Genomic DNA, 26,661 nt, shown 5'->3' with positions numbered 1-26,661 from the left:
GAGATCCTGGAGTACCAACTATGCCATGCTCCATTAAGAGAAACTATGTTAAAACTGCTTTATGTGATCTTGGAGCCGGTGTTAGTGTTATGCCTCTCTCTTTATAACATAGACTTGATTTGAATAAGTTGGCACCTACTGAAATATCTTTGCAAATGGCTGATAAATCAACTGCTATACCTGTCGGTATTTGTGAGGATGTGCTTGTTGTGGTTGCAAATGTTACTATTTTAACGGACTTTGTTATTCTTGATATTCCCGAGGATGATAGTATGTCTATTATTCTTAGTAGACCCTTTTTGAATACTGCAGGGGCTATTATTGATTGCAACAAAGGCAATGTCACTTTTCATGTTAATGGTAATGAGCATACGGTACACTTTCTGAGGAAACAACCTCAAGTCCAAAGTATCAATTCCATTGGAAAAATTCCAACGATTACTATTGGAGGTTTTGAATTTCCTCTTCCTACTGTCAAGAAAAATATGATATTCTTATTGTTGGGGACATGCATATCCCCGTTGAGGTAACTTAGTGTTATTCGAAAATTCTCCGGTTTCATGTTATTCGGAAAGAGTTTGTTAACAAGACTTGATCAACCTTGTTAGTGGATTCCTTTTGAGGAGCATGACATGGATGAAGTTAGAAAGCACAACTCTCTAAACATGTTTTTACTTTCTGTTATTTAGATTAAATAAAGAAAAAATAGTATTTTCTGTCTGTTTTCTGAATTATCCTTGCAATAAAAAATACCCTGAAAATAAATGTTCTCCAAATGTCCTGAAAATTTTATATGATTTTTTCTAGAATATTTAAGAATATTTGGCACTGAGAACACACATGGGGGACCCACCACCTGGCCACGAGGGTCCAGGGCACGCCCACCCCCTTGGGGCGCGCCCCCTGCCTCATGGACCCCACGTGGACCCCTCCACTTATTCTTGCACCCACACACTTCGTCTTCCTCCAGAAAAAATACTCCACCAGCTCAAACCCGAGTTCTAGCTCATCTTGCTGCCATTTTCGATCTCCTTGCTCAAAGCTGCATTCACAAAACTGCTTTGGGGTATTGTTCTTCGGTATGTGAGTCCTCCAATGGTGCAATTAGTTTTTGTTCTAGTGCTTTATTTATTGCAAATTTTTGCTACTTAGGTGACCCTGTTCTTAAGCTTGCATGTCAAATTTATGTGGTCAAAAGTAGTTTTAATGCATGATTTAGCCTCTAGGCACTTGTGGGAGTAGTTGCTATCAATCTTGTTGAGTTTGGTTCACTTTTATTTTGAGTCACTAAAAATTTCAGAAATTTTTCAGAGGAAGAAAAATGTTTAGGAAAATGTACCAAGGTGGTTCCTTAAGGAAGCAAGGACCGAGGCCTGCGATACGTGACCCGGACAATGAACTACCAAGGGAAGCTCAAGTGCGGCCTTGCGAATGGCCGTCGGAGGAGTTCATGGTCTAGGCATCCATCAAGGATGAATTTGACGCATATGTGCGTAACGCTGATCTTGAGGGCTCCATGTCAGATAAGTGCCGGCAATACCTCTATCTAACTGATTCCTTTGTGAGAAGGTTTAAATTCACATCCTCGTGCAATTCTCACACTGTTTTATTTGATCTTTGTGATAAATCTTATACCATGGACCTAGAAGATTTCAATACTGCTTGTAAACTCCCGCACTGGGGCAATGTTAGTGAACCTCGCATATCTGAATATAAAGACTTTCTTGCTAGTATCACTGTGGGGGAATCTAGAGAAATCACACAAGCTACCATAGGGAGCATTCATTTCCCTTCCATACATTATTTTTCTCTCTTCATTGGTAGATGCATTAACGGTAAGGATGAGGCTTGTCACATGTGCGTTCCAGATCTTAGTGTCCTCAAGAGTGCAGTATTAGGTGATAAACGATATAACTTGGGGGCTATTGTTGCACGCAGGTTGCATCAAAACAATATAAGTGGAGATTTGTCTGGTGGAATTTATGCAACTCGTGTAGCTAACTATCTTGATATACCAATACGTGGAAATGATATTGAGTTGCCTCCTGCTTATCTAGATTATGATGCTATGGTTCGCCACCAGTTTGTTGAGAGGAACAATCAGTTCCTCCTGCACTGACTAATCTTTGACAGACGGCGCACCGTCCATGTTTCTCTCCCTGCTCCTACTTTCTTTGACTTTCAGGCAAAAAGGAGATATGTTATAACCAGGGAGGAGGCGAACGAGTACGAGAGGAGTACGGAGGCAGCTTGCCTCCAAGCTGCAACTCATCAGGCAGTAGCCGCTGCATCTCAGTACGACCCCAGTTACAACTTTGGATATCCGCCAGGCAACCCGTGGCCCTAGACCAACTTAGGCCAAAAGCTTAAGCTTGGGGGAGTATGTATTTCTCACCGACATTACATTCATGTTCACACACTCATGCCAGTTGTCGGTGCTCATACTTTTTCATTGTAATATCCATGCTAGTTTATTTTGTTTTCCAGCATTCTTCTTGTGTGTTCGAAAAACCTTAAGAAAAACCCAAAAAAATTAGTTGTAGCTTTTAGCTAGTTTACTTTCCATGCCTGTAGTAGTAGTAATTAAAGGAAAACCCAAAAATATTTCTCGTTCTTCTTTTGCTTGTTGGGAGATTTTCCGTGTAAATAGTTTTGTTTCTTTTCTTTTCTTTGGGGGTCGAGAGGAGAAGACCATGATGAAAATGTTGAGTGGCTGTCATATGCATTATTGTTGATCTAACCAAGAGCCCATATTACATTGTCTTCTCCTGTGTATTGAATGCTTGCATATTCCAGCTTAGTCCAATGCACGTGCATTATTATTTTTATCCACACAATTCGGTGGTGCAAGTGAAAGGCAATAATGACGATATATGATGGACTGATTGAGATGAGAGAAGCTGGTATGAACTTGACCTATCTTGTTTTTGTAAATATAATTAGTTCATCGTTCCTGATTCAGCCTATTATGAATGAAACATGTTCGCAATGACAATTAGAGATTATAGTTGCTCATGCCATGCTTAATTTGCTAGGAGTTTATGATGGTTTACCCTGCGTGCCAACATGCTATTAAAATGGTTGTGATGTGGTATGATAGGGTGGTATCCTCCTTTGAGTGATTCAAGTGGCTTGACTTGGCACATGTTCACGCATGTAGTTGAAACAAAATCAACATAGACTCCACGGTATTTATGTTCATGGTGAATTATATCCTACTCATGCTTGCACTCAGTGTTGATTAATTTTAATGCATGTTCATGACTGTTGTCGCTCTCTAGCTGGTCGCTTCCTAGTCTCTTTCTAGCCTTCACTTGTACTAAGCGGGAATACTGCTTGTGCATCCACTTCCATAAAACCCAAAAGATATTTCATATGAGTTCACCATACCTTCCTATATGCGGTATCTACCTGCCATTCCATGTAAATTTGTATGTGCCAAACTCTAAACCTTCAAATGAAATTCTGTTTTGTATGCTCGAATAGCTCATGTATCAACTAGGGATGTCTATATCTTCCATGCTAGGTGGTTTATTCTCAAGAGGAGTGGACTCCGCTCCTCATTCACGAGAAATTGGCTGGTAACCGGGATGCCTAGTCCCATGCTTAAATTAAAATAATTGCAAACAAAACTCCCCCAGGATTGTTGTTAGTTGGAGGCACCCGTTGTTTCAGACAAACCATGGATTGATGTTTGTTGGTGGTGGGGGAGTATAAACTTTACCATTCTGTTTGGAACCGCCTATAATGTGTGTACATGGAAGATATCGAGATCTCTCGGTTGTTATGTTGACAATGAAAGTATACCACTCAAAATATTATTTATCTCTATTTAAAAATCGAGCTCTGGCACCTCTACAAATCCCTGCTTCCCTCTGCGAAGGGCCTATCTATTTACTTTTATGTTGAGTCATCATCCTCCTATTGAAAAGCACCAGTTGGAGAGCACCGCTGTCATTTGCATGTATTACTATTAGTTTACATTGAGTATGCCTGTGACTAGATTTCTTTTACCATGAATTACAATGTTTAGTCAGTCCTTGAACTTCAAAGGTGCTCTGCATTTATGTTTTGCGGTCTCAGAAAGGGCTAGCGAGATACCATCTTGTTATATCATATTATGATTGTTTTGAGAAAGTGTTGTCATCCAAGATCTACTATTATTGCTCGCTAGTTGATTATGCCATTGATATGAGTAAACATGAGACCTAAATGTTATTGTGAATATGGTTAGTTCATAATATTTGCCATTGTTACAATTACTACAAAACCTATATTGTTACTTTTGCCACCATTACCGTTACTTCCATATTACTTTGCTACTAAATACTTTGTTGCAGATATTAAGTCTTTCAGGTGCGGTTGAATTGACAATTCAATTGTTAATACTTGAGAATATTCTTTGGCTCCCCTTGTGTCGAATCAATAAATTTGGGTTGAATACTCTATCCTCGAAAACTGTTGCGATCCCCTATACTTGTGGGTTATCAGTATGTGGTACGGTAAGTAAACCGACTCCAAAACATTTCTAATAGCAATTTTTCTCCGTTTTGTAATATTTAAGAAAATAGGAAAATAAGAAGCAGTACGGAAAGGACACGAGGCATCCACGAGGGTGGAGGGCGCGCCCTACCCCCCTGGGCGCGCCCCCTGCCTCGTGGGCACCTCGTGTGCCCTCCGGACTCTGTTTCCTTGCACGATACTTCTTTTGGTCGGTAAAAATTCATTACATAATCTCCCAAAAGTTTTGACCACCGTACCACGCAATTATCCTATGTTTTTGTTTCGAGCTGTTTTCTGCCAGAGTTGTCAAGGCCAGGCATCATGTCGTCCCCCTCCAACAATGAGGGCGACGATGCTTGGCTAATGAAGATAGAGCTGAAGAGGGAAGAACCCGGGGAGATCAACAAGGACGATGGGATCAAGAAGGCCACGGAGGATCAAGCTCCGGCAGCAGAAGAAGAAGACATCCTTCAACCTCATTACAATCTTCTTAACCCTACTGAAATTGAAGCTTTCAAGATGATTGAAATAGTTTGGGTGCAGAACAAGTATCTAACTCGTGAAAATATTCTGTTGCAAGAGCATATCATCGCACTCAAGGGCATTATTCGTAAGTTGGAGTATCTCCTGCGCTCGATGCTGGACGAAAAGCCTACATCATCAACAACTCCATCATCACTACCACCAAAGCAGAACTGAGTATCGGGTATGGGCACTCCCCTTGGCAACTTCCAAGCTTGGGGAAGGGCCCCGATATCGTATCACCATCACACTTCTATCTTTACCATTTTTCTTAGTTCGATCCTTTTGGTAATATCTTGATCTAGTAGAATAAAGTTTTAGTATGATTTAGTTTTGAGTTTTGCTTATGATCCTTCTATGTAATCGATTCCGTGAGCTATATATAATAAAGATTAGTGTTGAGTCAAGGGCTTTGCTATTTGTTGTGGTCATGGGAAAAAAGAGAAAGAATAAAAAGAAATAAAGAGATCATATTGATCTTATGGAGTGTAATGACTTCACATATAAAGAGTATGATGAATAAAAGTTGTTGAGAGTTGACAAACATAGTTTTGGTCATCGTTGCAATTAATAGGAAGTAATAAAGAAAGAGAGGTTTTCACATATAAATATACTATCTTGGACATCTTTTATGATTGTGAGCACTCATTAAAATATGACATGCTAAAAAGTTGATGTTGGACAAGGAAGACAAAGTAATGGGTTATGCTTTCTTACATCTGAAATAAATTATATTGTCATGGATAATCCAACATGTTGAGCTTGCATTTCCCCCTCATGCTAGCCTAATTCTTTGCACCATGTAGAGATACTACTTGTGCTTCCAAATATCCTCAAACCTAGTTTTGCCTTGAGAGTCCACCATATCTACCTATGGATTGAGCAAGATCCTTCAAGTAAGTTGTCATTGTTGCAAGCAATAAAAATTGCTCTCTAAATATGTATGATTTAATAGTGTGGAGAAAATAAGCTTTATACGATCTTGTGATGTGGAAGAAATAAAAGCGACGGACTACATAATAAAGGTCCATATCACAAGTGGCAATATAAAGTGATGTTCTTTTGCATTAAGATTTCGTGCATCCAACCATAAAAGCACATGACAACCTCTGCTTCCCTCTGCGAAGGGCCTATCTTTTATTTTTGTCCTATACTTTATACAAGAGTCATGGTGATCTTCACCTTTCGTTTTTACATTTTATCCTTTGGCAAGCACTATGTGTTGGAAATATTCTGATATATATAGCTAATTGGATGTGAGTTTTCATGAACTATTATTGTTGACATTACCCTTGAGGTAAAAGGTTGGGAGGCAAAACTATAAGCCCCTATCTTTCTCTGTGTCTGATTAAAACTCCATACCCATAAGTATTGCGTGAGTGTTAGCAACTATGAAAGACTAAATGATAGTTGAGTATGTGGACTTGCTGAAAAGCTCTTATATTGACTCTTTCCGATGTTATGATAAATTGCAATTGCTTCAATGACTGAGATTATAGTTTGTTAGTTTTCAATGAAGTTTCTGATTCATACTTGAAATTGAGAATGAATTGTTACTTTAGCATAAGAAATCATATGACAATATATATATGTTGTTGTTCTAAGAATGATCATGATGCCCTCATGTTCGTATTTTATTTTATCGACACCTCTATCTCTAAACATGTGGACATATTTTTCGTTTTCGGCTTCCGCTTGAGGACAAGCGAGGTCTAAGCTTGGGGGAGTTGATACGTCCATTTTGCATCATGCTTTTATATCGATATTTATTGCATTATGGGTTGTTATTACACATTATGTCACAATAATTATGCCTGTTCTCTCTTATTTTACAAGTTTTGCACAAAGAGGGAGAATGCCGGCAGCTGGAATTCTAGGCTGGAAAAGGAGCAACTATTAGAGACCTATTCTGCACAACTCCAAAAGTCCTGAAACTCCACGGAAGTCGGTTTTGGATTATATAATAAATATTGGGCGAAGAAAGCACAGAGGGGGGCCACCCACCATCCACGAGGATGGGGGCCATGCCCTACCCCCTGGGTTTCGTGGTGCTCCTGGATGTTATCTTGCCTAATGCGTTACTCTGTTCTTATGAACTTAATACTCTAGATGCATGCTGGATAGCGGTCGATGTGTGGAGTAATAGTAGTAGATGCAGAATCATTTCGGTCTACTTGTTGCGGACATGATGCCTATATACATGATCATGCCTAGATATTCTCATAATTATGCAGTTTTCTATCAGTTGCTTGACAGTAATTTGTTCACCCACCGTAATACTTATGCTAGTTTGTTCACCCATCATATAAGTTTCCAATCTATTTTACTTTGTAATCTTTATTTTCCAATCTATATCATAAAAATACCAAAAAATATTTATCTTATTATCTTTATCAGATCCCACTTTCATAAGTGACCGTGAAGGGATTGGCAACCCCTTTATCGCGTTGGTTGCGAGGTTCTTGTTTGTTTGTGCAGGTACTAGGTGACTTGCATGTAGTCTCCTACTGGATTGATACCTTGGTTCTAAAAAACTGAGGGAAATACTTATGCTACTTTGCTGCATCACCCTTTCCTCTTCAAGGGAAAACCAACGCAGTGCTCGAGAGGTAGCAAGAAGGATTTCTGGCGCCGTTGCCTGGGAGATCTACGCACAAGTCAAGACATACCAAGTACCCATCACAAACTCTTATCCCTCGCATTACATTATTTGCCATTTGCCTCTCATTTTCCTCTCCCCCACTTCACCCTTGCCGTTTTATTCGACCTTTTTTTTGTTCGCCTCCTTTTCGCTCGTGCTTGTGTGTTGGATTGTTTGCCGCGATGGCTTTACCAAATAGTTTTGATCCTCACCTTAGAAGGTTGGAAGAAATTGGAAACAACGTTAGAAGTTTTATGTCCTTGCAGTTTGAGCATAATAATTTCTTCATAAACGAGCTTAAAGAACGAAAAAGTTTTATGGGGTACATGAATAAAGAGCTCGATGATATGTCTAAAGAATTTTATGGTTTGAAATCTTAATAGCCCAAATTTCGGATAAGTAGACCACCTTAGTTAATAATGGTCACCAAACCAGAAGAACTAGACGATAATAAGGATGAAGATCCAAAAGTGATTGATGTGTCTCCTATTAAATCTTTGTTTTGCAATATGAATCTTGATAATGATGGGACAGGAGATGAGTCAACTTTAGTTAAAAGGCGTCCCAATGATTCAGAGTTTTTAGATCTTGATGCAAAAATTGGTAAAATTGGGATTGAAGAGGTCAAAACTTTACATAACAATGAACCCACTATTTTGGATTTGAAGGAATTTAATTATGATAATTGTTCTTTAATATATTGTATTTCCTTGTTGCAATCCGTGTTAAATTCTCCTCATGCTTATAGTCAAAATAAAGCTTTTACCAAACATATCGTTGATGCTTTAATGCAACCTTATGAAGAAAAGCTTGAATTAGAAGTTTCTATCCCTAGAAAACTTTATGATGAGTGGAAACCTACTATTAAAATTAAGATTAAAGATCATGAATGCTTTTCTTTATGTGATTTGGGTGCTAGTGTTTCCACGATTCCAAAAACTTTGTGTGATGTGTTAGGTTTCCGTGAATTTGATGATTGTTCTTTAAATTTGCACCTCACGGATTCCACTATTAAGAAACCTATGGGAAGGATTAATGATGTTCTTATTTTTGCAAATAGGAATTATGTGCCCGTAGATTTCATTGTTCTTGATATTGATTGCAATCCTACATGTCGTATTATTCTTGGTAGACCTTTCCTTAGAACGATTGGTGCAATTATTGATATGAAAGAAGAAAATATTAGATTCCAATTTTCGTTAAGGAAAGGCATGGAAGACTTTCCTAGAAAGAAAGTTAAATTACCTTATGAATCTATTATGAGAGCCACTTATGGATTGCATACCAAACATGACAATACCTAGATCTATTCTTGTTTTTATGCCTAGCTAGGGCGTTAAACGATAGCGCTTGTTGGGAGGCAACCTAATTTTATTTTTGTTTCTTGATTTTTGGTTCTGTTTAGTCATAAATAATTCATCTAGCTTATATTTAGATGTGGTTTTATGCTTTTAATTAGTGTTTGTGCCAAGTAGAACCTTTGGGAAGACTTGGGGGAAGTTTTTGCGATCTTGCTGTAAAAAAACAGAAACTTTAGTGCTCACGAGATTTGCTGCCATTTTTTACTGGAGAGTGCGACTAGGTTGATTATTTTTGAAGATGATTAATAGAAAAATTCCTCACGTCCACCAATTTATTTAAGAATTTTTGGGGTTACAGAAGTATTCGAAACCTACAGATTACTACAGACTGTTCTGTTTTTGACAGATTCTATTTTTCGTGTGTTGTTTGCTTATTTTGATGAATCTATGGCTAGTATCGGGGGGTATGAACCATAGAGAAGTTGTAATACAGTAGGTTTAACACCAATATAAATAAATAATGAGTTCATTACAGTACCTTAAGTGATGGTTTGTTTTCTTATACTAACGAAGCTCATGAGATTTTCTATTGAAGTTTTGTGTTGTGAAGTTTTCAAGTTTTGGGTAAAGATTTGATGGATTATGGAATAAGGAGTGGCAAGAGCCTAAGCTTGGGGATTCCCAAGGCACCCCAAGATAAAATTCAAGGACAAACAAAAGCCTAAGCTTGGGGATGCCCCGGAAGGCATCCCCTCTTTCGTCTTCGTCCATCGGTAACTTTACTTGATGCTATATTTTTATTCACCACATGATATGTGTTTTGCTTGGAGTGTCTTGTATGATTTGAGTCTTTGATTTTTAGTTTACCACAATCATCCTTGCTTTACACACCTTTTGGGAGAGACACACATGAATCGTAATTTATTAGAATACTCTATGTGCATCACTTATATCTTTTGAGCTAGATAATTTTGCTCTAGTGCTTCACTTATATCTTTTTAGAGCAAGGTGGTGGTTTTATTTTATAGAAACTATTGATCTCTCATGCTTCACTTATATTATTTTGAGAGTCCTCTAGAACAACATGGTAATTTGCTTTGGCTATAAAATTAGTCCTAATATGATAGGCATCCAAGATGGGTATAATAAAAACTATCATAAAAAGTGCATTGAATACTATGAGAAGTTTGATACTTGATGATTGTTTTGAGATATGAAGATGGTGATATTAGAGTCATGCTAGTTGAGTAGTTGTGAATTTGAGAAATACTTGCGTTAAAGTTTGTGATTCTCGTAGCATGCACGTATGGTGAACCGTTATGTGATGAAGTCGGAGCATGATTTATTTATTGATTGTCTTCCTTATGAGTGGCGGTCGGGGACGAGCGATGGTCTTTTCCTACCAATCTATCCCCCTAGGAGCATGCGCGTAGTACTTTGTTTCGATAACTAATATATTTTTGCAATAAGTATGTGAGTTCTTATGACTAATGTTGAGTCCATGGATTATACGCACTCTCACCCTTCCACCATTGCTAGCCTCTCTAGTACCGCGCAACTTTCACCGATACCATAAACCCACCATATACTTTCCTCAAAACAGCCACCATACCTACCTATTATGGTATTTCCATAGCCATTCCAAGATATATTGCCATGCAACTTACCACCGTTCCATTTATTATGACACGCTTCATCATTTTCATATTGTTTTGCATGATCATGTAGTTGACATTGTATTTGTGGCAAAGCCACCGTTCATAATTCTTTCATACATGTCACTCTTGATTCATTGCACATCCTGGTACACCGCCGGAGGCATTCACATAGAGTCATATTTTGTTCTAGTATCGAGTTGTAACTTTTGAGTTGTAAGTAAATAAAAGTGTGATGATCATCATTATTAGAGCATTGTCCCATGTGAGGAAAGGATGATGGAGACTATGATTCCCCCACAAGTCGGGATGAGACTCCGGTCGAAAAAAAGGAAAAAAAAGGGCATAAAAAAAGAGAAGGCCCAAATAAAAAAAGAGAAAAAAAAGAAATGAGAGAAAAAGAGAGGAGGGACAATGCTACTATCCTTTTACCACACTTGTGCTTCAAAGTAGCACCATGATCTTCATGATAGAGAGTCTCCTATTTTGTCACCTTCATATACTAGTGGGAATTTTTTACATTATAGAACTTGGCTTGTATATTCCAATGATGGGCTTCCTCAAAATTGCCCTAGGTCTCGTGAGCAAGCAAGTTGGATGCACACCCACTTAGTTTCTTTTTGATCTTTCATACACTTATAGCTCTAGTGCATCCGTTGCATGGCAATCCCTACTCACTCACATTGATATCTATTGATGGGCATCTCCATAGCCCGTTGAGACACCTAGTTGATGTGAGACTATCTTCTGCTTTTTTTCTTCTCCACAACCACCATTCTATTCCACATATAGTGCTATGTCCATGGCTCACGCTCATATATTGCGTGAAGATTGAAAAAGTTTGAGAACATCAAAAGTATGAAACAATTGCTTGGCTTGTCATCGGGGTTGTGCATGATTTAAATATTTTGTGTGGTGAAGATAGAGCATAGCCAGACTATATGATTTTGTAGGGATAACTTTCTTTGGCCATGTTATTTTGAGAAGACATGATTGTTTTATTAGTATGCTTGAAGTATTATTATTTTTATGTCAATATTAAACTTTTGTCTTGAATCTTTCAGATCTGAACATTCATGACAATAAAGAAAATTACATTGAGAATTATGCTAGGTAGCATTCCACATAAAAAATTCTGTTTTTATCATTTACCTACTCGAGGACGAGCAGGAATTAAGCTTGGGGATGCTTGATACGTCTCCAACGTATTTATAATTTGTTATTATTCCATGCTATTATATTAAATGTTTTGGATTTTTAATGGGCTTTAATTTACAGTTTTATATTATTTTTGGGACTAACCTACTAACCAAAGGCCCAGTGCAAATTGCTGTTTTTTTGCCTATTTCGGTGTTTCGCAGAAAAGGATTATCAAACGGAATCCAAATGGAATGAAACCTTCGGGAGAGTTATTTTTGGAATAAACGTGATCCAGGAGACTTGGAGTGGCTGTCAAGAAAGAAGTGAGGAGGCCACGAGGTAGGGGGGCGCGCCCCCACCCTCGTGGGCCCCTCGCAGCTCCACCGACGTACTTCTTCCTCCTATATATACCCATATACCTCGAAAACATCCAGGAGCACCACGAAACCATATTTCCACCGCCGCAACCTTATGTACCCAAGAGATCCCATCTTGGGGCCTTTTCCGAAGCTCCGCCGGAGGGGGAATCGATCACGGAGGGCTTCTACATCAACACCATAGCCTCTCCGATGATGTGTGAGTAGTTTACCACAGACCTTCAGGTCCATAGTTATTAGCTAGATGGCTTCTTCTCTCTCTCTTTGGATCTCAATACAAAGTTCTCCTCAATTCTCTTGGAGGTCTATTCGATGTAATTCTTTTTGCGGTGTGTTTGTCGAGATCCGATGAATTGTGGGTTTATGATCAAGATTATCTATGAACAATATTTGATTCTTCTCTGAATTCTTTTATGCATGATTTGTTATCTTTGCAAGTCTCTTCGAATTATCAGTTTGGTTTGGCCTACTAGATTGATCTTTCTTCCAATGGGAGAAGTGCTTAGCTTTGGGTTCAATCTTGCGGTGTCCTTTCCCAGTGACACCAAGGGCAGCAAGGCACGTATTGTATTGTTGCCATCGATGATAAAAAGATGGGGTTTATATCATATTGCTTGAGTTTATCCCTCTACATCATGTCATCTTGCCCAATGCGTTACTCTGTTCTTATGAACTTAATACTCTAGATGCATGCTGGATAGTGGTCGATGTGTGGAGTAATAGTAGTAGATGCAGAATCGTTTTGGTCTACTTGTTGCAGACGTGATGCCTATATACATGATCATGCCTAGATATTCTCATAATTATGCATTTTTCTATCAATTGCTCGACAGTAATTTGTTCACCCACCGTAATACTTATGCTATCTTGAGAGAAGCCACTAGTGAAACCTATGCCCCGCGGGTCTATTTTCCATCATATAAGTTTCCAATCTATTTTACTTTGCAATCTTTATTTTCCAATCTATATCATAAAAATACCAAAAATATTTATCTTATTATCTTTATCAGATCTCACTTTCGTAAGTGACTGTGAAGGGATTGACAACCCCTTTGTCGCGTTGGTTGCGAGGTTCTTGTTTGTTTTGTGCAGGTACTAGGTGACTTGTGTGTAGTCTCCCACTAGATTGATACACTGGTTCTCAAAAACTGAGGGAAATACTTATGCTACTTCGCTGCATCACCCTTTCCTCTTCAAGGGAAAACCAACGCAATGCTAGAGAGGTAGCATTGGTTTACTTGGTGGAAGATCATATGTCCAGATCCTTTATTCATATTAATACCCCTCTGATTATGAACATGAATATGATTTGTGAGTAGTTACGTGTTCCTGAGGACATGGGAGAAGTCTTGCTATAAGTAGTCATGTGAATTTGGTATTCGTTCGATATTTTGATGAGATGTATGTTGTCTTTCCTCTAGTGGTGTCATGTGAACATCGACTACATGACACTTCACCATTGTTTGGGCCTAGAGGAAGGCATTAGAAGTAATAAGTAGATGATGGGTTGCTAGAGTGACAGAAGCTTAAACCCTAGTTTATGTGTTGCTTTGTAAGGGGCTGATTTGGATCCATATGTTTCATGCTATGGTTAGGTTTACCTTAATACTTCTTTTGTAGTTGCGGATGCTTGCAAGAGGGGTTAATCATAAGTGGGATGATTGTCCAAGGAAGGGCGGTACCCAAGCACCGGTCCACCCACATATCAAATTATCAAAGTACCGAACGCGAATCATATGAGTGTGATGAAAACTAGCTTGACGATAATTCTCATGTGTCCTCGGGAGCGTTTTCCTTTATATAAGAGTTTGTCCAGGCTTGTCCTTTTCTACACAAAGGATTGGGCCACCTTGCTGCACCTTGTTTACTTTTGTTAATTGTTACCCATTACAAATTACCTTATCACAAAACTATCTGTTACCGATAATTTCAGTGCTTGCAGAGAATACCTTACTAAAAACCGGTTGTCATTTCCTTCTGCTCCTCATTGGGTTCGACACTCTTACTTATCAAAACGGCTACGATAGACCCCCTATACTTGTGGGTCATCAACCACTCAAAATATTATTTATCTCTGTTTCAAAAATCGAGCTCTGGCACCTCTGCAAATCACTGTTTCCCTTTGCGAAGGTTTATCTATTTACTTTTATGTTGAGTCATCATCCTCTTATTGAAAAGCACCAGTTGGAGAGCACCACCGTCATTTGTATGCATTTCTATTAATTTACATTAAGTATGACTGTGACTGGATCTCTTTTACCATGAATTACAATTTCCAGTCAGTCCTTGATCTTCAGGGGTGCTCTGCATTTATGTTTTGCGGTCTCAGAAAGGGTAAGCGGGATACCATCTTGTTATATCATATTCTGATTGTTTTGAGAAAGTGTTGTCATTCAAGATTTATTATTATTGCTCGCTAGTTGATTATGCCGTTGATATGAGTAAACTTGGTTAGTTCATAATCTTTGCTGATAACTTGAGCGCTGGCTTTACATATTCACAACAACAAGATCAAGCAGAGTTTGTAAACGTTTTTCTTTATCACTTTCAGTTTATCAACTGAATTGCTTGAGGACAAGCAAAGGTTTAAGCTTGGGGGAGTTGATACGTCTCCATCGTATCTACTTTCCCAAACACTTTTGACCTTGTTTTGGACTCTAACTTGCATGATTTAAATGGAACTAACCCGGACTGACGCTGTTTTCAGCAGAATTGTCATGGTGTTATTTTTGTGCAGAAATAAAAGTTCTCGAAATGACCTGCAAATTTACGGAGACACATTTCAGAATTAATAAAAAATACTGGCGAAAGAATCAACACCAGGGGCCCACACCATGTCCACGAGGGTGCAGGGTGTGCCCCTGCCTCGTGGGCCCCCTGAGGATCCACCGACGTAACTCCAACTCCATATATTCATGTTCGGGGAGAAAAAAATCAGAGAGAAGGATTCATCGCGTTTTATGATACGGAGCCGTTGTCAAGCCCTAATCTCTCTCGGGAGGGCTGATCTGGAGTCCGTTCGGGGCTTCGGAAAGGGGAATCCATCGCCATCGTCATCATCAACCTTCGTCCATCACCAATTTCATGATGCCCACCGCCGTGCGTGAGTAATTCCATCGTAGGCTTGCTGGACGGTGATGGGTTGGATGAGATTTACCATGTAATCGAGTTAGTTTTGTTAGGGTTTGATCCCTAGTATCCATTATGTTCTGAGATTGATGTTGCTATGACTTTGCTATGCTTAGTGCTTGTTACTAGGGCCCGAGTGCCATGATTTCAGATCTGAACCTATTATGTTTTCATGAATATATGTGAATTCTTGATCCTATCTTGCAAGTCAATAGTAACCTACTATGTGTTATGGTCCAGTAACCCCGAAGTGACAATAATCGGGCCACTCCCGGTGATGACCATAGTTTGAGGAGTTCATGTATTCACTAAGTGTTAATGCTTTGGTTCGGTACTCTAGTAAAAGGAGGCCTTAATATCCCTTAGTTTCCAATAGGACCCCGCTGCCATGGGAGGGTAGGACAAAATATGTCATGCAAGTTCTTTTCCATAAGCATGTATGACTATATTCAGAATACATGCCTACATTACATTGATGAACTGAAGCTAGTTCTGTGTCACCCTATGTTATAACTGTTGCATGAGGAATCGCATCCGACATAATTACCCATCACTGATCCATTGCCTATGAGCTTTTCACATATTGATCTTTGCTTAGTTACTTTTCCATTGCCACTGTTACAATCACTACAAAAACTACTACGGTTACTTTTGCCACCGTTACCACTACTTCCATATTACCTTGCTACTAAATACTTTGCTGCAAATATTAAGTCTTTCAGGTGCAGTTGAATTGACAATTCAATTGTTAATACTTGAGAATATTCTTTGGCTCCCCTTATGTCGAATCAATAAATTTGGGTCGAATACTCTACCCTCAAAAACTATTGCGATCCCCTATACTTGTGGGTTATCAGCGAATATGAATGATCAAGGGGATTTTGCTTGCCTGGAAGCTTTGCTGAAAGGGGCTGGTCGTCAGGAGTGTAATTGAACTCGGGAGCAGCGTCGGTCTCGGGGTCTATCAGAGCGATGAGGGGGAAGGAACAATGAATATAAAGCAAACAAATGCAACATGATGCATGACATGGCAATATGTTGTGTTAGGGGTGACCTATTGCAGTGCTACGCATTACAGACGGAGCTGGAAAATATCTGTGGATATTTCCCCGGCTTTAGGCAGTTATCGGACAGATGAACCGAAGGGGGAGGTTCCATGTTTTCTGTGTTGGAGGGACGTGACAGGTATGTGGATAGCATATTCGGATTCGTCATATTCTTCTGATCAACTTTCATATATAAATTATTTTCATCTGACTTACGGTTTATTTTATATGATTTTCTAAAGTTTAATAGAATTTCTGAAATTACTGGATTTAATTTAAATCGAAAATATATTAAATATTAAATTCTATGGGAACACAAAAGTGTACCCGGAGATGTGCTACAAAGGCTGACACTGGGCCCAGTCAGCAATGGCTGACTGGTGGGGCCACAGACTGAGTCAGCAGTCAACTATTGACTAGTTGATTGGTCAACCGGGGTCAACTTCGACCCACCTGTCATTGACAGACACTTAACACATTTATTAATTAATCCTACAGAGTTTATTAGAGGAAGGTGGGACCCTACTGTCAGTGGGGGTTTAGTTACTAAACTACCTGGCTAAATTACCCCGGGCCCACTATCGGTGAGACAAGGCTGGGTTTGAACTTCGGCGCGCGCCGGCGACCACAGAGCGCCGGAGGTGCTCAACACTCGCCGTTCGGCGGACAAACCACACACGGTTGATCGTGTTCGAACGTAGGCCTTGAGCCTCGCGTCCAAGGGTGTTTACCACTTAGAGCATGGGGATCACTCTTATCTTTGTATGCATTATTCTAATACTCCCTCTGTCCCAAAAATAAGTGACTTAACTTTGTACTAAAGTTAGTACAAAGTCGAGTCACTTATTTTGCGACAGAGGGAGTAGTAATTTGTTGAGCATTGTATATGCATGATGTTTACCTTCAAATAGGAGTACCTAGTCATCATCTCTACTGTGTTGGTTGCTTTATGTTTGCAATATAATCTCGAAAGATTCCCGAGATACTTCATTATCACTTTATGATATGCTGAGCTTAATGAAATGATGTTACATGTTATTAAAATTATAATTTCCTTTGTGATCGAAGGTTCGTTCTATTCTAGCATTCACACTTCATAAATTGTTTATTTTATCATTTACCTACCCGAGGACGAGCAAGAATTAAGCTTGGGATGAGGATATGTCTCCACATATCTATAATTTTTGAAATATTAATGCTATATTCACATCAATTATATATGGTTTGGGTGCACTTTTATATTATTTTAGGGGCTAACTTATTAATCTAGTTCACAATGTCAGTTCCTATTTTTTTGCATGTTTTTGTTTCACAGAAAATCCATATCTATGAAGGTCCAAACACGATGAAAATTTACGGAGATTGTCTATGGAAAACATGTGATTTTTTGGAGAAAGAATCAACGCAATATTGTGCCTGAGGGCCCCACAAGCGAGACCGACGTGCCTACCCCCCAAGGCACGCAGGGTGGGTTGTGGGCAGCCCTTAGGTCGGTTGGAGCACTTCTTTCATCGTAAGAAGGCTAATTTCTGGAGGAAAATCTCGTGGGAATTTCAGCCCAATCAGAATTGTAGTTGTCCGGCTATGAAACAAACGGTGAAAGGCCATAAAACACAAGTGAAAACAGAGGAGAGAGAGATAAAGATAGGGAGAGGGAGAGGGAGAGAGAGATCTAGGGGCTGTTTGGATTGCAACCCTCGGCAGCCAAACCAAAATATTGGTCATTGACCAATCCTGGCTTCCCATTTGGATGGGAACCAATATTTTGGTGCGCCCAGCCCACTCCATCTTTCCTAGTTCAACTCGAGCCAAAAAATTGGCAAGTCTGGGGCGGCCAAATGCTGCGCTAATAAATTGGCTAGCCAACGATTGGCAGGGCTCACATAGGTGAGAACCGAACAACCTCCCAATCTCGGAGGGGCTCTCGCCCCTCTGGGCACCATGGAGGCCAAGGACCAGAGGAGAGAACCTCTCCCCATCAAGGGGTGAGGCCATGGAGGAGCAAGCCGGAGGGGAGGCTCTCTCCCATTGGCGCTGGAGTGCCGCCAGGGGAACCATCGCCCATGGTGACCGTCTTCATCAATGTCGTCGTCTTCATGACCTTCCTCATCTCTTTTCAGTGGTCCACTCTTTCGCAACCCACTGTAATCCCCTAGTTGAACATGGTGTTGTTGTGCTATGAATTATTATCCAATGACTTGGGTCATCGCTATTGTGTTTGAGTAGATCTTTGTAGTTCTATGAGTAATTGGTGAATTGATATGACTGATTTCATTGCTTAGCGTTGTGTTGTTGTCCTTTGGTGCCCATCATATGAGTGCGCGTGTGGGTCACACCATAGTGTTAGTTGTATGTTGATAGGACTATGCATGCATGTGGCTGCGGGAGTGCCTAAAACCTAGCCCGACCATGGAAACTGATACATACGAGACTGAGGGGGGCTAATTTATCTTGATGTTATGGTTGGATTTTACCTTAATAAACTTTGGTATTTGCGGATGCTTGCTAATAGTTCCAATCATAAGTGCATAGAGTTCCAAGCAAGGGACGACATGCTAGCAAAGGCCTCTCCCACATAAGAACTTGCTAACTATTCCCTCTGTCCCATAATATAAGAGTGCAGTGTCAAAAATGCTCTTATATTATGGGACGGATGGAGTAGTAAATTGCCTATGGACAACTCTACACACCCTACCACCATTATTGCACACTCTCTATTTGTATTATATCGTAATATATTCTATCTTTATTTAGGAAGCACCTACCTTTATGTTTATGATCTTGCAAGGCTATCCCTTTATACCCGCTTCGTAGTTTTATTTCTCATTTCTAGATAAAAGCAAACACTTGGTGTACGTAGGGTCGTATCAATGGCAGATAGGACTTGAGAGAATATTGTTCTTACCTTTAGCTCCTTGTGGGTTCGGCACTCCATTCTTACCACTTCCATATTTGGAAAGTGCTACAATAATTCCTTGCACTTGGGGATTATCGGGGGCGTGAAGAGGTATTGCATAAAAGTATGAGTAAGACAAAAGATATTGCAAACACGGTGACATGGTGATGTTTTCCCAAGGTTCGGGTAGTTAGTGCTATCCTACTACTCATTGGTGTAGGTTCGGACACAAAGTCCTAAGACCACAAAGGTCTCGACAATATGGCCTAGTAAGAGCTCACTAAGCACTTGCTCACCTATGCCACCAGGGTAAAGGCCAAAGATTCACACGAGGTTGATTTTAATGAAGAAGGCGATCAACAAGCCTTGTACAAAATCTTGATTCCTTCACATATTAAAGGCTCTAAAGTGATTCCTAACCATCTAGGGGACACACACCCTACAAAAGTAACAAGCAACGTAAAATTACTTGGATGAGGTCGTCAAAAGATCTTCAGTCAACTCTCTCAAGAACTTATAGGATTTCCTCTCTCACCATGATAGGATTGAAGCAAATAGAGACAAAGAACAAATAAGAGTTTTAGAAAGGGAGGAGTTTGGTCTTCAATCTCTCAAGATTCTGCTCTTAAAGCTCTCTCAGAGGCTCTAAAAAGCTCACATCCAAGGTCCATTTACAGAGGAATAAAAAATCTAACTGTTACCTAGATGTCCCAAAGTTTTCCCTTTGTACTACCAGAATCATATAAAATTTGGACGACATGGGGGAAAACTAACATTGCTGAAAGTAGGTTGCACCCGTAGGTATCAGGATATAAGTCAAGTGTCTCGAGGATCCAAATATCCGAAGCTAACTGAAACAAAAATCTTGAAGGTACATGACATAAAGGAAACTCATTTCCGCCAGAAAGGGAGCATGCTTAGAATCTAAGAACTGGAGATAATGATTCTCGAAGGTACTCTGGTCAACATAGCAAGCGTCATAATGGAATCGGTGCAGAAACAAATAAGTTACCTGATAGAACTTTGCTCATAAGCACAGGACATGTACTAAGACGTCGGGCTCAAGCTAATTGAGAGGTGCTCGAAAGTGTCGGAAAGAGTTAGACTCAATGGTACTAGAGCTAGTAGAGAAGGTTTTAGCTAAAACAAAGTTTAGCGGTACTGTAGAAAATCTCGATGGTTCCAAAGCAATCTTAGATAAGTAGGCCCGCATAGTAGAAAGACTTATTCAATATAGGCTTGGTAGTATCGGGTAGGAAATACTTAAAAGCATCATGGAAACAAAAAATTTGAGGAATTGAGTGAAAGTTGTGGAAAACATGAGATTAGATTTAGTATCTTGAGATAAAGTTCATCCCTACTTAATTTGCATGTGCCCATATTGATAGTACATTGTCTTTGAAGTCAATGAGAATTCTGGATCTACTGAAGTCCTATAAAAGTATATACTATGATCTTCCTCTTCTTGCCAATGAGGTGTTCGATGAATTGTCCCCAAGGTAAATTGTTTTCCCTTCTCTCACTTTATCACCATTACACACTGAATTTGCTCATAGGAATTTGCCGTGTGTGTAGATGAAGAGGCTATGGGAAGATTTCTTCGATGACACTTGTTGAGAGGAATAAGAAGAAAATGAGGATTTTGAGATGGAATTGTTCATGATCATTTGATAGGAGAAGGGGAGGAGACCGCGATGTGGTCGTCCATCATGATAGGCTAGATGGACATGCAAAACTTGCCAATAATTACGTTGTGCCGAACCCGGTGTATATGTAGAAACTCTTTAGGTATCAATGCACATGATCCCTTTGTGTGCATTGCGCAAGCTGTGGAGCGGCATGATCCTTGGTTCGAGTTGAGCGAAAGTTCATCGATGAAGTAAACCTTCGTAGTTTGAGAGCTTGCATATGAAATTGTAACTACCCACATTCGTTAGTACATTCACGTTGGGAAAGATGACATCCTTGAGGTGTGAATAGATACGCAAAAATAGGAATGAAATATTTAAACCCACTGATGAAGATACTGTGAGGTTTATGGCTATAGGTGAAGCGGGCGGTTGGCCATGGATGATGTGATCCATTAATTGTATGCATTAAACATGGAAGAACAATCCTACATCATATATCATGGACAATACATACAACCGTGTGATGATCTAACCATCATTGTCGAAGCAGTTGGATCTGTGGATTTGGCATTTGCACTTTGAAATGCCTGACTGTCACAATGCCCTCATTGTCCCGCGGACATCTCTTACATTTAAAAGGTTTGCTACTGGTCAAGCTTCACATTGCAACTATGTTGTCAGCGACCACGAATACAACATAGACTACTAGCTTGAAGATGGCATCTATTCTTTATGGGGCATATTTGTGAAGACAATTCAATATCCGAAAGGCAAGGGTTCTTCCAACAGTTGTAGCCTGTGATATTGAACAAGGCCGGCAAAAAAATATTAGGTAGGTGAATTAAGCTCTTTCTAGCTGCCATGCTAAGGGACTTACTAGATGCATGCCATGCCATCTATTCTTAGAGAGCTTCTGGTGCCTTTCTCACCGGTGCTGTGTCTTCTTATGTACGTGTGCCCGAACCGAATGTGCAAAGTGCATAGGTTGTACTTACTCTGCAAAAGCTCCAATGGAGGAGATGAGAAGAGTGCTGGAAAGGCCATTACCGGCTCCCTCAAACTCGTCAGGATAACATTATCAGATTATTACGATAGCAACTTAATTTCTCGTCATCCCGTTGCATATGTGTGCAGTATGCTTCTATAAATAACTAAGCAATCCTCTTAACTCCTCAATCAAGCCAACACGGAGTAGCTTGTTATTGATCGTGCCATCTCTACTGTGAGTGTGATCGAGCTAGTGATCAAACGCGAGAAGATGGCGTTGCACTGGAGCGGCGGCCTCGCGGTCGCCGTCGTGGCGGCGCTGGCCGTGTCCGCGCTCTTCCCGGCGGGCGCTGCGGGTCACCCGCCGCTCCCAGGCCCGTTGGTCCCGCAGTTCTACGAGCACACGTGCCCGCAGATGCAGGCGTTGGTGGGCGCCATCGTGGCCAAGGAGCACGCCAAGGACCCCCGCATGGCGGCGTCCCTGCTCCGGCTGCACTTCCACGACTGCTTCGTGCAGGGCTGCGACGCGTCGGTGCTGCTCGACGCCGACGGCAGCGGCAGGTTCACCACCGAGAAGCGGTCCAACCCGAACCGCGACTCGCTGAGGGGCTACGAGGTCATCGACGAGATCAAGGCCGCCCTCGAGCACGCCTGCCCACACACCGTCTCCTGCGCCGACATCGCCGCCGTCGCCGCCAGGGACTCCACCGTGCTGGTATGCAGCAATCCATCCAACACACTAATAGCAACACAATGTGAGCATTGTTTTCTTTCTCAAAAACGAATGTTGATTTGCCTTGATGAACTTTACCCGGTGGCCGGTGGAGCAGACGGGCGGGCCGGGCTGGGAGGTGCCACTGGGGAGGAGGGACTCGCTGACCGCCAGCTTGAGCGGCTCCAACAACCTCATCCCTGCTCCCAACGACACCCTCCCCACCATCACCGCCAAGTTCCGCAACCAGGGTCTCGACGTCGTCGACCTCGTCGCGCTCTCAGGTATACACGCATGTCGCAGGTGTTTGATTTGATTGCCATTCCGCATGGCCGCATGCAAGTAACATGTGGTGTATGCAAATGCAATGAACAATCCAGGAGCACACACCATTGGCGACTCGCGCTGCGTGAGCTTCCGGCAGCGGCTCTACAGCCAGAACAAGGACGGGCGCCCGGACCCGACGCTGAACCCGGCCTACGCGGCCAAGCTCCGCGGGCGGTGCCCCCGGTCCGGCGGCGACCAGATCCTGTTCGCCCTCGACCCCGCCACCCAGTTCCGGTTCGACAACCAATACTACAAGAACATCCTCGCCATGAACGGCCTGCTCAGCTCCGACGAGGTCCTGCTCACGCAGAGCCACGAGACCATGGAGCTCGTCAAGAGCTACGCCGCCAGCAACGAGCTCTTCTTCGACCACTTCGCCAAGTCCATGGTCAAGATGGGCAACATCTCGCCGCTCACCGGGCACAACGGCGAGATCAGGAAGAACTGCAGGAGGGTCAACCACTTCTAAACAGACCGAGGGACTGTTCGAAGCCGGTGATTTCGTCGTGCTTCAAGCTCCTTGATTTGCAATGTTTCTTTCAAGTACTGTATGTGTGTGATTATTGCATTTCCTTATTCGTGTTGCACCGTAAAATGGTTGCGATCGTGTTTGTTCCTCTTCTTGCACTGCTTGTTGATATTCATCTGTGCGACGTGCTGAACTTGTACCAAGAAATGATCCAATAAGTGCTTATGAGTTGTCCACATTCTACAACATATACCCCATCTGTTTTAAGATATACTCCCTCCTTTTCTAATTATATGACAGCGAAGTGTGTAGTGAAAACGCTGATTCGATGAAAATCTGAAAACTTGGGACCCAATCCGTTGGATCTTTAACACAAGGCGCAGATGAGATGTGGGTTTGCTAACCAGCCACTTACGGCTATTTTTTATATAATCCCCTGTCTTACCCATGGGGTAGGAAATAATACTACCCACAATTTCGCCTTATCCATTGTCACCTCCCCGGCCATGGCGCTGCTTCCGTCCCCCACTGCGACGGCCGATGACGGGGCCTCCCCTACCGCGACGGCCTACGGCGGAGACGAGCCGTTCCCCACCGGGATGACAGACGACGGAGCCGTCCCCTACCGTGATGACCTTCAGAATATTTTTGTCTGAATATTCATCAAAATGGCCATGGTGGAATTTTGTTTCGCAGTGCAAGAATCTTGTTTCTCACGGCATGTTGTTTGCTCCAGTTTACTGCATAGAAGTGATGTTAAAATCATTGCCTGAATATTTGTACTGAAGCTGACTTGTTGGATGCATTTTAGATGACCTTGTATCTCTGAATAGCTGTGCAGGAATGTTGTTTCTCATGGCAAACTGTTCCTTTTTACTAGCTACAATTAGACGGGGTAATAAGCCACAAGGGGTTAATTGGTTAATTCTGATTCCTGTTGGTTGTAGCAGATGGCTTAGTCAACTCTGAATTTAGCAAGACTGAGGATGTTAACCACCAGTACATACATGGCTTGTCGCTTCTAGCCGTCTGAATGTTATCTCATGAATTCAGTTTTCTCTGAATACCACCAGTACATATTTTGGCATCACTGGAAGTACAAATATACAGAGATAACATCAGCGCATGAAATTCAATACACCAGTACTCTGAATCCTTTTGTGTTATCCATGGCACTGAAATGACAGAAAAGATTTCTTAAGATTTATTGTACAACAACATTCATTCAAATATTTTTGTAGATCCACACTGATTCACGTGCAGCGAAAGAACTAATTCCTCCGTTCCTAAATATAAGTGTTTTTTAGAGATTTCAATATAGACTACATACGAATGTATATAGACATATTTTTTGGATTGTAGATTTACTCATTTTGCTCTGTATGTAGTTCATATTGAAATTTCTAAAAAGACTTATATTTAAAAATAGAGGGAGTAGGATTTATATATACATCTACATTCATTTAGTTAAAGCAAAACATTAGCAATTTCTATGTCAAACACCAACAAAACATCGATGAACTTTTTTTTTAGTTTTTTATAAAAATCGATGAGTTTTTTTTAAAATTTTGTGCACCTTTTCAAATTCGTTATTTTTTAATTTGAAATCATTTTTTCAAAATCCATGAACATTTTAAAATTCATGAATTGTTTTGATTTTTTTTCTTCTTTCCATAGTTTTTTCCAAAAGTCAATAGTCGACTGATCAATTGGGGAGCTCCTGTTCGGCGCCTTAAGCGCCCGAACAGGCAGCTGTCGCCCGCGCGCGCCACCACATGGGCCGGCCCAGGAGACCTGCAGAAAAGAAAAAGCAAACTGCGAGGAAAAAAAGCACACGCTTAAATAGGGACTAGCAAAAAAGTCCGTGCGTTGCAACGGGAGAAAGAAAATACCACACGGCCCTAACACAATAACCATGACTCAAGACCCCAATAGGTCCGTCCTTATTTATTTCAACATGTCATCTTACCAGTCTTGCCATTTATCCTTCTTCCCGCTCTCGCCGATGGACATGCATGGTTATAGATGGTTTCTTTTATCTCAAATTTGTTTTTGTTAAGGTGTTCATTTTCAATTTGAATCAGCATCAGTACAAAAAAAGACAGATCATCCACTACTGATTAATGTTCCATCCTAAACAACATTTAAAAAATTAATGACATGTGAAACAACATCATGTTCAGATTCAACATATATTTACAGCATAACATGTTAAAATTGGAGTTAGGGTTTAAAAGACATGAATATTTTTACAGCATTTGAATTTGTCCCTAAACAGCATTTAAAAATGGTTAACGGATAAAACTAACATCATATTCATATTGTACACATTTTTCTAATCAATTTTCATATATAACATTCTAAAATTGGAGTTACGATTTAAAAGATACGAATATTTGAAAAAAAAAACATTTGAATCTATGAAAAAGGTTATTATCTAGACGGACTGTTTTCTGAATAAATCACAGGGGGTTTTCTGAATAAGTCAAAGAGTTTTCTGTTCCCACTTAAAATAGGACTGCTGGTTAATTAACCGAAACTTTAGGGGGTTTTATGCTAAATATGAAACGTTTTTCTACTCTCACTTAAGTTGGGACCACGGGTTGATTTCACGAAAGTGCAGCGACTTTTTGCAAAATGTAGGCGACGGACAACCAAAAGTGATCGCTACTTCTTTCCCTACTAATAAAGCAGTCGTACGTCGTCGCACATTTTACAAAAAAGACCATGTGGTTTGGGGTATTCAACCCGCAGTCCTTTTTAAGTGGATAACGACCACGCTTGCGTCCCCGACTCGACCCCACGCCCATGCTGCTCCTCGCTGTTCGCGGCGGTCCGGTGGCTGCGCTCCGTGTTGCGGAAGCTGAACGGGGAGAAGAGGGGCGGGAGCAGGGGTGGGGAGGGAGAGGGGTGGGGACAGGGAGGAAGATGGGTGGCGCGGGTGGAGGCGGAGGAGACCGCGGCGGTGCGGGGCGAGGTAGAGGAGTGTTGCCTCGACAAGGCAGATGCTCGACGGCTTTAGCGGGCGAGCTGGGCTGAGCCAGTCCACGCGGCGGACGAACGGGCACTACTCTCGGTCGTCCTCCTCCAGACGACAGGCGATGCAGGAGGTGGCGGCGGGTCGTACGGACGGATCGAGGCGGAGGAGCTCGAGGCCGACAGAGAGGTTTCCGGCAACGAGAGCAGGGGTGCTGCGGGTTGTGATCCATGGCCACTTCCTTCCCTGGAGAAAACGGAGATGAGAGAGAGAGAGAGAGAGAGAGAGAGAGAGAGAGAAGGGGGGGAAGCCCAGAGAAGAGGAGTAGACGGCTGGCCTGCGTGAGGC

At 41.2% G+C, this 26,661-nt stretch overlaps 1 protein-coding gene across 1 annotated transcript; it reads left to right on the top strand.

Annotated features, from left to right (window-relative positions):
* Positions 1–22,036: 22,036 nt before the first annotated feature.
* Positions 22,037–23,462, top strand: LOC119355148 (peroxidase 72-like). The gene is made up of 3 exons (XM_037621926.1): positions 22,037–22,543; positions 22,659–22,824; positions 22,921–23,462. Exons 1-3 carry the CDS (start codon positions 22,100–22,102, stop codon positions 23,334–23,336), a joined length of 1,026 nt encoding a protein of 341 aa, XP_037477823.1. The 5' UTR covers positions 22,037–22,099; the 3' UTR covers positions 23,337–23,462.
* Positions 23,463–26,661: the final 3,199 nt, after the last annotated feature.

This window comes from Triticum dicoccoides, chromosome 2A (genome assembly GCF_002162155.2).
Source record: "Triticum dicoccoides isolate Atlit2015 ecotype Zavitan chromosome 2A, WEW_v2.0, whole genome shotgun sequence".
Taxonomy (NCBI): domain Eukaryota; kingdom Viridiplantae; phylum Streptophyta; class Magnoliopsida; order Poales; family Poaceae; genus Triticum; species Triticum dicoccoides.
Note: the sequence above shows the minus strand (reverse complement) of the source record. Positions and strands in the feature narration are given on the sequence as shown.

What these genes read in the sequence shown, in the direction of transcription:
- LOC119355148 (XM_037621926.1), top strand. Translation starts at nt 22,100, where the DNA reads ATGGCGTTGCACTGGAGCGGCGGCCTCGCGGTCGCCGTCGTGGCGGCG. An exon ending in CCAGGGACTCCACCGTGCTG is followed by an intron (nt 22,544 to 22,658) that starts GTATGCAGCAAT and finishes CCGGTGGAGCAG; the next exon opens with ACGGGCGGGCCGGGCTGGGA. An exon ending in CGACCTCGTCGCGCTCTCAG is followed by an intron (nt 22,825 to 22,920) that starts GTATACACGCAT and finishes TGAACAATCCAG; the next exon opens with GAGCACACACCATTGGCGAC.